This window comes from Antechinus flavipes, chromosome 1 (assembly GCF_016432865.1).
Source record: "Antechinus flavipes isolate AdamAnt ecotype Samford, QLD, Australia chromosome 1, AdamAnt_v2, whole genome shotgun sequence".
NCBI lineage: Eukaryota > Metazoa > Chordata > Mammalia > Dasyuromorphia > Dasyuridae > Antechinus > Antechinus flavipes.
Window position 1 is genome coordinate 245,499,944 of NC_067398.1, and position 16,394 is coordinate 245,516,337.

General features: G+C 40.3%; 1 protein-coding gene across 1 annotated transcript in view; it reads left to right on the forward strand.

Annotated features, from left to right (window-relative positions):
- Positions 1-3,333: 3,333 nt before the first annotated feature.
- The window catches only part of MAP2K3 (mitogen-activated protein kinase kinase 3), a 79,127-nt gene continuing 66,066 nt past the window's right edge, over positions 3,334-16,394 (forward strand). The window contains exon 1 of the mRNA XM_051999642.1: positions 3,334-3,725. Coding sequence (XP_051855602.1) covers positions 3,710-3,725 — 16 coding nt within the window. The 5' untranslated portion in view covers positions 3,334-3,709. The remainder of the gene's footprint in view (positions 3,726-16,394) is intronic.

A 16,394-nucleotide genomic window follows, 5' to 3' on the forward strand; every position in this document is an offset into this window, starting at 1 on the left:
GGAATATCTCTGCTCTTCCTTTGACTCTTAATTTCCTTCTCTGTAAAATAAGGCCATTCAACTCAATGAGTTTAGAGGTCAACCACAATAAAAATGTTCTAAAATTCTGAAGGAGAAAACTGAGATCTAGAGTGGGGAAGAGATTTGATTATTGATCTATGGCTAGCAATTGGCAAAAGGGCCCGAATTGCAGTTTTTGTTTTGTTTTGTCTTGTATTGTTTTGTTTTTTGCTTTGTCTACAATTACGACACTGACTACAGCTCATGATGAAAGTGGATGAGAAACTAGGTGAAGACGTCCCTGGCACAGCTGGTAGAGATTGACTTTATCAATCTGTTGTACACATTGTCTTACATAATGTCCTAGCTCTAAAGCATTTTGGGGTGCTCTGACGTAGGTCCTGAGGCAGTAAGTCATACTTAGGTATGTCACTTCTGACACTTACCTCTCTGTGTGACCTTGAATAAACCACTTAAAAAAATAATACCTAACATTTACATAGTATTTACTATGTACCAGGCACTGTGCTAACTTGATCCTTATAACAATCCTGGGAAATAGATACTATTCTTATCCTAATTTTACAAATAGGGAAACAGAGGAAGACAACTACAAAGTGACTTACCTAGGGTCACACAACTGTTAAGTGTCTGAAGACACTGGTCCTTCTGACCCCAGAACTGTCACTTTCTCCACTGTGCCAAATACTTAATCTTCCCAGACTTTTGTTTCCCTATGTATAAGACAAAAGGGTTGAAATCAATGGTGTCTGAGATTCCTGTCATCTCTAGCTCTAGAATCCTGTGATCTAGGACAGTGCTTCTTAAACTTTTTCTACTCACCATCCCTTTTCACCCTTGAAATTTTTATGTGGCCCCTGGTATATAGGAATATAAAATAGGTATACAAATCAAACAAACATTTTCTGATAAACCATAATTTTGTGACCCCCCCCCTATATTCATGACCCCATATGGAGTCGTAACCCACAATTTAAGAAACTTTGATATAGAATAAAGGCTGAATGGGTTGAGTCAGGATTGGGTAAAGTTTGGAGGCAACATGATATAATGATTCTGAAGCCTTGGGTAAAATTTCTTCTCTCTGGACCTCAGTTTCCTCATTAATGAAATGAGAATATTGTATTAGATGATTTCTAAGATCTCCTGTTTTTCTAATAATTAATTTTACAGATATCTTTAAGGTTTACACAGTACTTTGCTATTGATTTGTGAGGTAGATTGCTAGTGGCAGTATTATTCTCATTGTCATTTTACAAATCAGCAAACTGAGTCTTGGGGGTGTTAAGTCATTTTCCCATGATTAGAGTCAGGATTTACCTAGGCTTCTTAATTCCAAGCCCCTTGATATTTTTGTACTTTATTCTCCTAGAGATTAGCACAGGGCCTTGAATTCAGATAATGCTTAATGAATATTTGTTGCCTCAACTAAGGTTTTAGTGAGGTAGGCTACTTTGCCAATGTGTAAGTAGGTCTGGCTTTGACTATAATCACTATATGGCTCAATTACGCCCATGGGTACTAGAAGAATAATTCTGGAAGAGAAAGGGAAAGGGAAAATTGACAACCCATATTCTTGCATTCTGGGTTGTATCCTCCTTTTCCTCAAAGATGAGAGCCTCCCTGTTTCATCCCAAGTCTTCTCATCCATGGACGCTTCATGGTATGGGGGAGATTCAGAGCCTTGTAAAACAGCATAGAAACTCTCAGGAAAACTCAACCAAAGGGGGATAAGAAGGGAGGTAGGGGGTATAGATGTATGTATGAATGTATATATGTGTGTACATGAGACAGAGACACAGAGACACACACATACACACACAGCGAGAGAGACAGAGACAGAGAGACAGAGACAGAGAAACACACAGAGAAAATAAATGAATGAATGAAGTTCCTGCCAGTTTGAGCTGGTAGACCAGTAGGCCAGGAGAAGACAAAGAAATGTTTCTCAAAAACTGCATTGCATTTTTTTGTGTTGGACAACAACAGGCGTGTGTGTGTGTGTGTGTGTGTGTGTGTGTGTATAGAGTTCTATTCTAGATTGACAGAATGTTAACTGGAAGGGAATCTTATCAATTCTCTGAGTATATCTAGGGGTATCTATGTCTCTCCATCATATTCTTCTCCCTACTTTGGTCAGGTACAGGCTAGATACCTGTATCTCTCAAATCTAGTAATTTTTAAAGGCCTAGAACAAATCCCACCTCCTCTAGGGGATGAGCTTGATGTGTGTCCTTTGAAATGCTTTCTTTTTTATCTGTACCAGCATTCTAGATAGTGAATTTTTGGAAGGTGACGATTTCATCTTCCTTCCTCTTCTTTTTTTCCAGGGTCTATCAAAGGTTTTTCAGCACATGGTATATGCTTAAAATAAACACTTATTGATTGAATTTGCAGGTCTGTTTATATATATTATTAAGTATGTTTATTTTTGAGTCTGTATTTGTACATGTGCATGTGAGTCATGCCTTTTATATACAGTGTAATGGGAAGAGCACTGATCTTGGGGTCTTAAGACTTTATTAGGACTTCTACTTTCAAGCCCTACTGGTTTCACTTCACCCGGTTGCCTGGGTGGGGAAGTCACTTAACATCTTTGTGTCTTTTTTTCCACATCTGTAAAGTGGTAATGATGATATTTACACGGAGACCACTTTGCTAAACTTAAAACACTATATAAATGTAAGCTGTTATTAAAATTTATCAGTCAGATGACCTGGAGTTTGCCTACTCACTCTGACACTTATTAGCTGTCTGATCTCTCCAAGCCCTTTCCTTTAAAGAAAGGAACTCAAGCCTTCTTGGATGAAAAAAGGGAAGGGGGTGTGCTGGCTTGGGAGATTCTCATTGTTAAATTTTCGATGTCAATATTTACACTTCGGATATTTGCAAAAGCTCTGAATCAGGATTTGGTTTATTGATTTGTTGACTGTCTAGACTTGAAAAAATTGATGGAGAAAATAATACAGATTAAACTTAAAAATATGCGGTGTTCATTTATCCTCGGGAGAGCCGGTTGTTAAATATTTGTCAACATATTCTTTCAAAGAAGTCATAATCCTTGCACCATCTACTTCCACAGGCTGTAGGGAAAGCGCTAGGTCAACTTTAGAGCGCGACCAGCAGGCAGGCGGGCTGGCTATTATTAGCAGTACATACCTAACTCTGCCTGGGAGGGTGATTAGGGCGTGTGCTTCATTCAGGAGGCGGGGCCTAGCTTTTAAGAGGTAGAAGGCGGAGTTTCGGGGAACGTGCGGAGAGTCGGCTTTCCATTGGGCGGGCCGACAAGAGGCGGGGCTTTGCCTCCCGCGGTGCTGTCCCGCTCCCCAACCTCCCTCCCCGCCGCTGCTCAGTCTGGCTCCGGCGCCGCCCTCATCGGACTGACGGCGCTAGCTTGTCTGCTGTCCCGCAGCCCCTCAGCTCGCCACTCTCCGTCCAAACCCAGCCGGCCCCGGGGGCCTGGGGTGGGGATGTATTGAGAGGAACCCCCTTTGCTCCGCCTGTCGCGGGAGGAGAGGTATGACCCTGCCTCGAGGTGCCGCCGCCGCCACCTGCCGCCCCCGGGACTAGACACCCCCGCCGCGTTCTCCAGTCGCAGCCCTTGCCTACCTCCAGTCTCCAGCCTCCAAGCCTCCAGCCTCCAGCCTCCACCCACAGCGGAGTCCGGCCCCGCGCCGCCGGCCTCAGCATGTCCGTCCCCAGAGGTAGGTGCAGGGCCTCCAGCCGCACCTCGGCTCTCGGGGCACTGTCCCCAAGCCGAGCTCTGCGCTCCCGGACCTCCCTTGGCCCTCCTTACCGCTGGTTCACTTGCACCCCTCTGTTCCTCTTCTCACCCCTCAGTTTCCCCACGCAGATCTCAGGTTCTCTCCCCAGTCACTCGGCAGCCCTCCTGGCATCTAGTTCTGCAGAGAGCTCCCCCTCGTTTTTCCCTTCCTTTCCTTACTGCTACCCTGAACTCTCCCCCCACCTTCTTCACAGCTGCAAACTTATCTGGAAATTACTATGCCTGTTCCTCCAGCCTCCCACCGCCTCCCAACTCTCCTTCCTTTGCTCCCCAGCTTGCAGCGAGCTCCTCCTGTCTTTTCAAGGCCTCTGTGCGCCCTGGCTGCCTTACCCTCCCTTCTATACTCGAGTTGGGGAGGATAACCTATCTTATCTAAGCCTTTCAATTTCAATTCCACATAATACCGCGTTAATCACTAAGCCTTGGTCGCACCCTGCGGAGTGTGCAATTGCACAGTCCCTTAATTTCTTGAATTGGGAGAAGCAGCGAGTTAAGGGTGTTGGGGAGCATTTTGGTGATTCTTGGGATCCTCCTCGTGAAGAACTCGGCTACTTTGCTTTGCTCCTAGGCTGGCTGACGCTTTCTGGGAAGGCTAAGGAGTGTTCTAATCTCCCCCACCCCCTCCTGGCTCCTTCCTGGAAATTTAGAAAAGGCAGTAGCAACAGAGAGGGATTTGTCATTCTGAGGGGAACTCAGGCCTGGGAGAAGCAAGAAAAGGGGCTTGGAAGGGGGTTATTTTGTGGTAAGGGAAAATGATGATTTGGCATGTCAGTAACTTGTATGAATGTTGAGTCTCTTTGAGCAATTTCTAACCTGACAGAAGAGTAGATTAATGTATCCTGCTAACAGGTTTTTCTTTTCTTAATTCACTCACTGTACCTTGGGGAATAGAAAGACAGGAAGCTGTTGGATGGGACCTGTTGCATAGGGGCAAAGGGAGAGCTATGGTGCCCAATGGTTTGTAAGCCCACTAGACCAGTAAATTAGGATCTTGGGGAGAGAGCAGCAAGTACCTGGACCTGTTTGGGTTTACATCCTGAAGATTGTGAAAAGGGGGGAAGCCCTGGCAAGCAGGGTTTGATCCTTCATTGGAAAATACACAGCAGAGGAAAATATGTACTGTAGTCTGTGTTGGTCATCAGTGGGGTGGGATGAATGTGTCATCACTTAGATTTCTGCCACCTTAGGTTTCCGTGACTTGAGCACTGAAGTATGGATTGGCTGGGGGCTGTACATTATTGAGGTCAGCAAGATTTTAAACTGTAATTACATCTTACATAAATGGGGATGCCAGATACCTGACCGTTGCCCAACTGTTCATGAGTAACAATCGAAGTACTTGGTGAAGGAGCATGAAAGAGGCAGCACGTGCCAGAGAATAACATGCTTCTCATAGTTGTTAAGGTATTTCAAAGATGTTAAATAAGAGATTTCTCTGAATATTCTTTGTCAGTGGTCAGTGGACAAACGAATTTATTTTGTAGAAGGACAGCTTTTTAGCATAGAAAGTCAGCTTCATAACCCATCTGGGGTTCAAGTCTTTTGTAATTAGGGTTTAATGAGAGCAACTGGCTTTAAATGATGATTACGGTTGCCTAGGGAGAGAAGTAAACAGGTTAGGCTGTTTGGTGTCTTTGAAAAAGAGAGAGATGATTTAATACCTGGTTGTCCCAAGAAGCATGTTTAGAAGACAGGAACGCTTGCTTTGTCCATCACTAAGGTATTATAAACAGGTTACTCTGTCTAGAGGTAAAATTAACTCTGGCACTCCTACTAAGCTTTTCAAGGGATCTTTTGAAGGTAGCCCAAGTTAATCTGTCATACCGATCTTGGCTTTGTTCTTTTCCTGTCTAATAAAAAGCTGTAAGATGTTAGGTCTGAGCAGAGCTGCTTTTTCCTGACATAAGAGTGTGTGTCATCAGTTTGAACCTATGAATGACACTGTGACCGCTTCTGATTCTTACCCCCCCAATTGGAATTGATTCTAGACCAGTTCTTTGGCTTCTCTTCATAGATGGGAGGGATGCAAAAGAGCAGCAAATAAACCTTGAAACAGGCTGCAGCACAGCTGGCTTTCCAATTTTGCTTTGGGAGTGGGGAGCTCCCCACTCTGAAGACTCCAAGGAATTTGAACAAAATAGGGAGTGGTTGTCGCTTGACCTTAAGGCTTTTCTTTGGCTTTAAGTCATTGAGCTTCCTTCTTTGCAGCTAATGACAGGGCACACCTTTTTTGGGGGGGCTGGTGGTGTATAGGTAGCTCTGTGGGGTTAAGTGCATTTTGAAAGTTTGCTGTGCAAAAGTGCAGCCCAGCCTGCTTAGCAACTGTATTTTAAGATCTCATCTATTTGATACTCTTTCTTTTTAAATGTTACAACTTTAGCAATCAAGTTAAGAGCTGTTGCATTTACAAAAGATAAATCTCTGTCACAGTCTAGCAGATTTGTATGTTCCTTTTGACTGTGGTGGTGGAGGATTGACTCTCCCAAGACTGTATCACCTTCAAGTCAAATACATGAGGTGAAAATAAAACCTTCAGGGGTCCACTGTCCTCCTGTTAGAGTTCTTTTTTAGGGACCCGAACCAGCTTTTGAATTTCTGGACTGATGACCAGCAGGCATACCACTTTGTCTGTCCATCTTTAACCCTTTTTATTTTTCTTTTTTGCCTTGGGCTCTGCTTGACATAAGAGTGTGTCATGGACCCGGAAATACATGGTACTTCATCTCTGCTGCTTTTTTTTTCCTTGATGGCAGCAGTACAGAATGAGTGGTAGAGGCAACACCGAGGGGGACTTCCCCCTCCCTTTGAGTGACGCACAGGAAGCGCTATATCAGGGTGCTTATGACTTGGGGTTTTCATTGAGCAGAGTTCTTAAACTGCATTTTTTTTTTTAAAGTGGGGAAAAGTGGACTCCAGCTTCCTGTGTAGCCAAGGTATGAATCAGCAGCAATAAAATGCTACTGAATGGGTTGCTGACTCACAGGCAGAACATGCATGTTGGAACCAGCCTCTTGACACAACAGGGTTGGATTGGCTGCTTAAAAGGGCGATGTTTCACCCCTCCCGGCCCCTCACCCCCACTTCCCCATAGATTCCCTTTCTAGGACTCTTGCTTCCTGGCTCAATTTGGCTAGAGCCCGGCTTTCCACTTGAGCAGCCTCTCACTTCCCATTTCAATAACCCTGATGCCATTCAGTAGTCCAGGAAGTTCTCCTCTGTGGGCTGAGCCTCTGCTTTCTTGGGAGAGCTTCCCTGAATTGAAAAGAGTGATTGCTGGTTTGATCTTGCACATGTTCCCCTCATTTGGGCAGAAAATAGTGACATCCTTATTTCATTCTGTCCCAAGGCATTACAGCTAATGTGTGGTCCTTTACTCTCTGAAGCAACTGATTACTAATATGTATTTGCACAGCCAATGTTTTTTAGCCTTCTGTAAGTGCAGAAAAATGATGATGAAATATCTTCCTATTAGGTCATCATCATGGCATCAAGGATTTGGAACTGGAAGGGCTCTCAGAGTTCATCTAGCCCAGGTTCCTCATTTCCCAGATGAGGAAAATGAGGCCCTGAAAAGTTAATGAACTTGCCTATGGTATGCAATAGGTAGCAGAACTGGGATTTGAACCCTTGTCTCATGACTATGTTGTTATCATTGTACCACACTACCTTTTCCCAAGTGCATAAGAAAAATAATTTAGGATTTCATAACCTAAGTCTTTTTTGGCTATGGATAGATTCCATTAAAAAATAATTCTCAAAGTTGTTTTTTTTTTTTTTAATAGTATTCTTGCTTCCCTCCCCCCTCCCCATCCCCAAATTCCAGGCATGCAGTCCTATGGTCTAAATCTCTGTGTCTGATTACTTCACTCTTGGATGAACTATTGCTAATACATATAGATGTGAAAATCTTTGCCATAGCACAAGGATTGTGAAGGCAGCAGGATGGCCTTCTGTTTTGCTCTTATGAAAATAACTAGGTTATATAACCGAGGGCTGTTATATGGAAGTGAACAAGGGAAAGGGAAGGGACCCAAATGAAATGAAGAAAGCAAAGGATCAGTATTGTTCTTGTAGGCCTATTCTGCTGGGCGATCACTTTCCCCTGACCCAATCTATTCTTCATGTTTCCTGTTTCTGATTCCTTCCTCTTTGGTCTTAACTAGCAGTAATCATAGAAACCCTCCAAAAGCAACACTATGAAAGTGAGCAGGACCAAGGATAGGGTGGACCTTTTAAGAGCCTCAGAGTGAGTTAGATGATAACCAGCAAATGCTTGACTTTATCTCATTGGTAGGTTTCTTTGGAAATTTTCGAGCTCTAGTGCTACTACGATCTGTCACGTTGCCTTATATTTAGTTAATGATGTGTGTGTTTTGAGCTTTTGATTCCTAATGGGAGATGCTGTATCATTTCCAGATGACAGTGCTTTTTGATTGAGTGAAGCACCAATAACTTTTCCCCTATCCCTCATTGAGTTCTTTCCATTCCAGATGCTAGTTCACACCTGGACAAGTCTATCAGTCTCCTGATTCCCCAGATGTTTGCACTTCTGTATATTGTTAGAAAGGGATTCCTAAAGCACCACTTCTCTCATGTTATACCCCTGTTGAAGATCCTATTGCTTTGGAAGAAAGCCCAAACTCTGAATCTTGAAGACCTTCCATTGTCATTTCTACTAGGAGACATTTGTTATATGGTAGATTTGAAATGAAGAGATCTAGGCTAAGATTTTAGCTCTCTTACTTTGGACAAATAACTTTGAGTTTGTATACCTCAATTTCTTCATTTGTAATGTGAAGATTTTGGATTGGATAATCCAAAGTACTATTAGAGTCCCACTATATGCTCAACAAACTACAATTATAGTTCCAACATGTCTTTTCAGCCTTTATTGGCCATTTACCAGACCAGGTCTATTCTAACCAGGCTGGTTTTCCTCACTGCATCCCAAATATACCATATTTATTTCTACCTCCATGCCTTTGCTTGTGCTATCTGCCTCATGAGCTTACCTCTTAACCTTTCCTTTGATTGTTAAGTCCTTGACCCATCTTTGAAGTCTTGACTTCTCCATGAAGCTGCCCTGACTTTCAAATCCTACTGTGATAGCTCCCTTCTTTGAACTCCTGTAGTCCTTACTGCAGCTAAGGTTTGGATTTAATTCTGTAATGAATACCTGTTAATCATGGGTTATGGCCATGCTCATTGTGCATTTAATCCTACACAGCTTTGAGTTGTTGTTTAACTGGTGTGTGTCTTTTTTCCTTAATGCTGGTGTAATCTTCTAAGGGCAAGGGCCACATATTATACTTTGTAACCCATAGCAGAGAGCTATGCACAGAGTGTAGGGATGGCACAGTTTATGCCCTTGTCATAGACTATCCTAGTTGGTTGCTCCTAGTTGGCTTGGTGCATCTGGTAGTGAAGAAGATCTGGGTCTAGGACTGGGCTAATTTGACTCCCTCCCCTCATCCACCTAACCCTCCTTCTCTTGTTCTTGGAATTTCTTTGCTGAGGTTACTGTCAGGGGGAACTATTTGCTTTTGGATCATAGATCTTATTATAGAATTGTAGATTTCAGAAGCTCATGGTGTTTACCTCAAATTGCAGGTACATTTTTGATATGTGTTATAACCCCTAATAAGTGCAAATTTCTTGAAGGCTCCTTCCCTTCCCTCCTCTCCCCTCCTCTCTCCTTTCCTTTCCTCCCTATTCTTCCCCTTTCCTTTTCCTTTCTTTCCTTTCTCTTTTCACTTCCTTTTCTCTTTCCCTTTTCCTTTTTCACTCCATTCCTTTCCTATCTTTCCATCCTTCCTTCCCCTGCACCCAGGACTGTCTGGTACACAAGACTTATTCAATGTGTGTTGATAGAATGACCCAGAAATTAACTTGCTCTAGGTTGCATAGGAAATAAGAAACACAATCAGGATTTGAATCTAGAACCTTTGATTCCAGAGTCAATGCTTTATTTTCTTTCTTTTTTTTTTTTGAGAGAAAATGTGGTTGACTTGTCCAGGGTCATATGGTTAATAATGTCTAACGCTAGATTTGAATTGAGGTCCTCCTGCCTCCAGCATCTATGCTCTATTCACTGCACCACCAAGCCGTCTCAGTTACAGTACCTGCAAGTATATCATACTTTTAGGATGGTTTATTTTATTGTTGTTCCATCCCCAAGATACCTTGAGCATTTTTAGCTCTGGAGCTTGGTGCTCAGTCTCTCTTTCTGAGTATAGTTATGTTCTCAAGGATCAAGGACCTCCAGCCATTAATTTTTTTTTTTAATGACTCCTTCAGTATGAGTTTCTGGTTTTTTTCCTCTTGGCAGTTTTTTCCAAGAATATTTTCATTCAACTTGCAGGATTTGACATTGTGTATGGAATCCTAATTGCCCCCCTGCCTGAGAAACTTGTCACTGAGGAAACCCCATCAAACAGACCAATGCAAACATTGTTTTCATATGCCACTTTGCTTCTTGATGGCTTCCTATAAGCTGTCATAGGAACCATCACCCTGGAGCCCAAGTATAAAAGTGACCTATCCAAGCTTCTTTGGGTACAAAATCTGGTTGTTGCTTTCTACCCATCTCTAGCCATTTGTGACAGTTCTCCAACTCTGCTGTCTGAGAAGGTTAGTGGGACATTTTTGGTCATAGGAGCACAGAAGAAGAATGGGTGCTGTTAGCTTGATGCCCTTTTTAAAGAAAGATACCTGACCCCTTAGCCAGGGGCATCACATCAAAACATTAGACTCATAGAAATGGTGTTGGAAGTGTTACATATTAATTGGGGTTCCATGGATAGATTTCACGAGGTCCTGGAAGAAAAGTGACATCTTTATTTCAATATAATTGGTTTCCTTTATAAACCTTTGGTATTTTTATGCATTTAAAATTTTTCTTCTGAGAAGGGTTCAGACACTTCATGTGTATATGATTCAAAAAAAATGAAACATCCCTAATTTAGACTAACTTCTAACTAATCCTCTTTACCTCTTTGCCAACTGTCCTCTACTTGAAGACCTCCATTGATGAGGAGCTCATGACTAAAGAAGGTCTAATTATTTAGAAATGTTGCTTAATTTGGAGCTGAAGTCAACTTTTTTGCCAACATTTACCCATGAGTTTGGATTTTGTCTTTAGAGGCCCAGCAAATAAATCAAATTTCTCTTGCCCCTGACAGTCTTAAATAAAGATATTTAAAGACATGATAACATTCTGTTTAAGTCATCTCTTCTGACTCCAGATGTGGATTAACTGACAAAGATGTAGGATAGGATAGGTGTTCTTACTTCCTTTAGTTTGGTTATTTTGTCTGTCTCCCCTCAGCTCAAGAGCACACACCAACTTATTTGAGAACATCATCACAATATTGACTCATATCAAGCTTCCAGGCCACGAATCTCCCACTACCTTCCCCCAGATCATTTTACATACATTATTTTGTCGTGTCATTCTCTTCACCATCCATATTCAATTTATTAACCTTATATTTTGAACACTCATTTGGTTTTTACATATATCCATTTCTTGGTTTTCTTTCATTGGATTCATCTACCATTCTAACCTTTTAAGATCTTTTTATTTTTTCCCCCATTCAATACTAACTATTCTTTTTAATTTTTGTCATATAAGTGTACCATTTATGATTTTTATCCAGTTTTAAAGAACAGAGGACCAAGGGCAGATTCTTGAAACGTCCTTCCAGAATGGAATCTGTTGCCTTTGGAAGTGGTTAAGTTCATTCTTACTCTAGGTCTTCAGACAGATATTGGATGATCGCATGGCAGGCATGTTGCAATTTTCAGTGTGGATGGAACTACTGGACCACTGAGTTCCCTCCCAATTCCAAATTCTGTGATATGTTGACATTGGTTATGATTTTGGGGGTTTAGTCAATCAGCATAATTTGAAGCTGTTATCTAACCTCTATCTGTCTATCTTATCCATGATGACATTGTGAGACCTTTTGTTAGCTCTCTTGCTGAAATCCTGGTAAGAGATATCTGTGGCATTTCCCTGATCTAATCTGGTAGATATTAAAAAGAAAAAAAATAAGGAAATGAGTTTAATCTGGCATGACCTGTTCTTTATAAACCCATGATGATGGCTTTTAAGTGATCAACATTTATCCTTCTGAATATTCAAAAATGATTTTTAAAAATAAGTAAAACAGTGCATATAATAGATGAGTATATATTACATATAATATATGTAATATTTGTGTATAAATGAGTGTATGAAATAATTGAATCAAATAGAATAGAAAAATATATAATATGATAGACAAATATCTAAATATTTTATACACACACATATATAAATTCTTATGTACATATGTACATCTGATAAATATGAAACTGATAATAGAAATCACATCATTTAATCACTTATATTGTTATTTTTCATAGGTTGGTGCCTGGCATTATGTTAAATTCTGGGTACAAAAAAATTAGCAAAAAGGATCGTCCCTGGCTTCAAAGAACTTATATATTCTCATGTTTTAGCTTATATGTTGTGATAAGGGAAGGTAACACTTAAAAGGGAAGATAACACCCTTGTAAAGCAGGAGTGTAGAGGTTACCTGCACTTGGGCAAGGCTGATGTGAAGGAGGTAAAGAAATTTGGAGATAGGAGGAGGGGAAATGAGCATGACCTCATGAAAAAGTCATCTAGCACAAGGACTGACTAGTTGATGCCATAGAGTCTAGAAATTAGCTCTAGAGTCAGAAATTAAATGATTTGCCTAATGTTACACAGATAGTAAATATCAGAAGCAGAATTTTAATTCATGTTTTCTTACTCTAGAATTAGATCTGTTTCTACAAGGCATGCACTTGTAGAAGGGATACACTAAGGGATTCTTTCAGTCCAGGAAGGATTTTTACATTAGCAAAAATCATAGGCTACCCTTGGAATGAGTACGAGATGAAGCTTAGAATGTGAGGTCTAACTTTGTCATTTTATGGATAAAAAGACTTAACTTGTCTAAGGTCATGAAACTAACTAGCTAAGTAATCCATGAAGGTAAGAATAGAGATCAGCTATTGACCCATAATCCATTTTTTTAAAAAATAATTTTTATTGACAGAAACCATGCCAGGGTAATTTTTTTACAGCATTATCCCTTGCACTCACTTCTGTTCCCATTTTTCCCCACCCTCCATCCACCCCCTCCCCCAGATGGCAAGCAGTCCTTTACATGTTAAATAGGTTATAATATATCCCAGATACAATATATGTGTGCAGAACTGAACAGTTCTCTTGTTGCACAGGGAGAATTGGATTCAGAAGGTATAAATAACCCGGGAAGAAAAACAAAAATGCAAGCAGTTTATATTCATTTTCCAGTGTTCTTTCTTTGGGTGTAGCTGCTTCTGTCCATCCTTGATCAATTGAAACTGAATTAGTTCTCTTTATCAAAGAGATCCACTTCCATCAGAATACATCCTCAAACAGTATCGTTGTTGAGGTATATAATGATCTCCTGGTTCTGCTCATTTCACTTAGCATCAGTTCATGTAAGTCTCTCCAAGCCTCTCTGTATTCATCCTGCTGGTCATTTCTTACAGAACAATAATATTCCATAACGTTCATATACCACAATTTACCCAACCATTCTCCAATTGATGGGCATCCATTCATTTTCCAGCTTCAAGCCACTACAAACAGGGCGCCACAAACATTTTGGCACATACAGGTCCCTTTCCCTTCTTTAGTATCTCTTTGGGGTATAAGCCCAGTAGAAACACTGCTGGATCAAAGGGTATGCACAGTTTGATAACTTTTTGAGCATAGTTCCAAATTGCTCTCCAGAATGGCCAGATGTGTTCATAATTCCACCAACAATGTATCAGTGTCCCTGTTTTCCCACATCCCCTCCAACATGACCCATAATCCATTATTCTTTCTTCTTTGTGTTGGAAGCACATTATCAAGTGTTTTCCTGCAAAATCATCATGGACCATTTCAAATCATGGCTTCTCCATTCAATTAAGGTCATCTGCACACAATTCACCTTAATTTAGTTTTTCCTTCCTCTTGGAATGCCTTCCTTCCTCCTTTTTTTCTTTTCTGCCAGTTCATGCAAGTCAACCAATCCAATACCTGACAAAGAATGTTTATGATTTCCTCCAAGATCTCAACGAAGCCTTTGACTAACTCTATTCTTTTTGGGTTACTCTTACTCTTACCCACCTTCCCCTTCCTTCCCCAGCTTGACCCTTTAGCATAACTTTATTATTGTGTCTTGCCTTTACTCACATGATATTTTTCAAATATTCTCTTTTTGTATCGTGTATATATTTTATCTCCTTCACTGCTATAGATGGTTATTTCTTTGAAGACTAGATGTTCTTTGGACATATCTCATGTAAGATCCTTAATTGGTTTTAAGGAAATAGGATGTTTTTGAAATGATGGGATGTTCAACTCTTTAGGAAAACACTGTCAGTGTTGTAAGTAAGAAGTTTATCAGAGTATAATATTATAGAGTTTCTTGATTTTATAGTGATATTTGATTATAATAAATTAGTGAGGTTGTGAACTGTTTTTGGCCAGGATCTGCAAGGGGCCTGGGGTTGGACTTTGTAAGAAGCTTTATAGAATCACACACACCAGAACTCATCTGGTGTAAATCCTCCTCCACTGAAGTATTTTGCTGGTCAGTGGTCATCCAGCCTGTGCTCAGATGCTTTTTACATTTGAGAGAGCTTCCTCTCTGTAAGATATTCCATTCCATTGTTCAATTATTTTAAATATTAGGAGCTTTTGTCCTTGTACTGACCTGAAATTCTCTCCCTGGAACTTTTTCCCATTCTCTAATCCTTGCAGGCCTTAAAAAAAAAAATGCTTCGGGCTTTTCTTTTGTATGACCATGGGATTTTCTTGGAGTGGCTAGATGACAGTATATATAGAGTGCACAGCCTGGAGGCAGGAATACTTGAATTCGAAGCCTGCCTCAGATACTTGCTAGCTGAGTGATCCTGGGCAAATCACTTAAACCTATTTGCCTCAGTTACCCCATCTATAAAATGAGCTGGAGAAGAAAATGAACTACTCTTGTGTCTCTACCAAGAAAACCCCAAATGGGGTCATAAGAGTCAGACACAACTGAAATGCTTGAACAACAACAAACAATAATTGTGTAGCATTTCCATTTTAAATGGAATTTAATTTCCATTGGAAATTTCCATTTATTTCTTAAATTCCTTGAGTGTGTTATATATCCAACTAAATATAATCCCTTAATTTATCTTGGTTGATTTGGTTTTATATCTCTTTTGCTTCTGATAAAGTATCAGATTCATTTGTTCTACTTAGCTTCCCCTACTCTGCTTTTAAGATGAATTATATTAGCTCTCTTTGCTCATTTAAAAATTTTTGTTGTTTTATTTTCTAGATTTCTCTCTGTCTTTCTTTCTCTGTCTCTGTTTCGTTCCCCCTGACTAGATTAATCTCATCTCTGTAACTTCTACCTCTTGGTTCTAGTTCTCCCTTGTTGCTGCATGAAATTAACCCACTTCCTCTTCTAGATGATAGTCCTTCACATATTTGAAGACAAATTTCACATATTTGCCTCTGGATTGAGAGTGGTGGGGGATTTTCTCCTTGAGAAAGTGAATTATTAGAGGCGATTTAAGCCTGATTTGTTTCATTCATCTGCTTTTTAAAATATGTTTTCTTTCTTATAATGAACTTAACAGACCCGAAGATGTCAATACAAAAAGAATAGAAAAGAGAATGGGATGTGGAACTATGAATTTCTGTAATGTACAGTTTGTTTTTTAAACTGTATATATTAACATAATTGCCCTGTTTGTCTGTGATTCTTTCTGATTTTCCTTTTGCTCTCTATTTTGTATTTTCAAAAATTTTAGCTGGGTTTTTTGGCATCCCTGTTACTGTCCATTAATTCTTCTCCCCCTATACATAGAAGTCTTCTCTTATAATAAGTATATTATTTTTAATAGCATTTTATTTTTTCCAATATCATTTAAATATAGTTTTCAACATTCAATTTTTATAAGATTTTATAAGATTTTGAATTTTTCTTCCTCCCTCTTCCACAAAACAGCAAGGAATCTGATATAGTTATACATATGCAATCACTGTAACAAGTATATTTGAGCAGAACATTGGTTCATCTCCTGTTTAAGAGGTGGGAGACAGGCTTCTTTGTCTCTCTTCTGAAGATTGGACTGGCTTCTGCATCAATCAGAGTTCTGTAACCAATTTTTTTTGATAGTAGGATCCTTCACTTGTTTGTGTATAGTGTGGTTTCCAGACCCTCCGCTGAGGATCCCCCCCCTTTTTTTTTTCATCTACCGTATATACTCGAGTATAAGCCGACACGAATATAAGCCGAGGCCCCTAATTTTAACCCAAAAATCTGGGAAAACAACTTATATCAGTAGGTTTAGGTAGCGCACTGGTGCCCGCAGAGGAAGAGAGCGGGTGCCAGTATATGTATATAGAGCAGTTGCCAGCATTAGTATACAGTCCGGTTACCAACTGTGATACTACAGGAACAACTGCATCACCGTAGCACTGGCCGTCTCTGTAGTATCACAGTCGGCACTCATGCTGTAT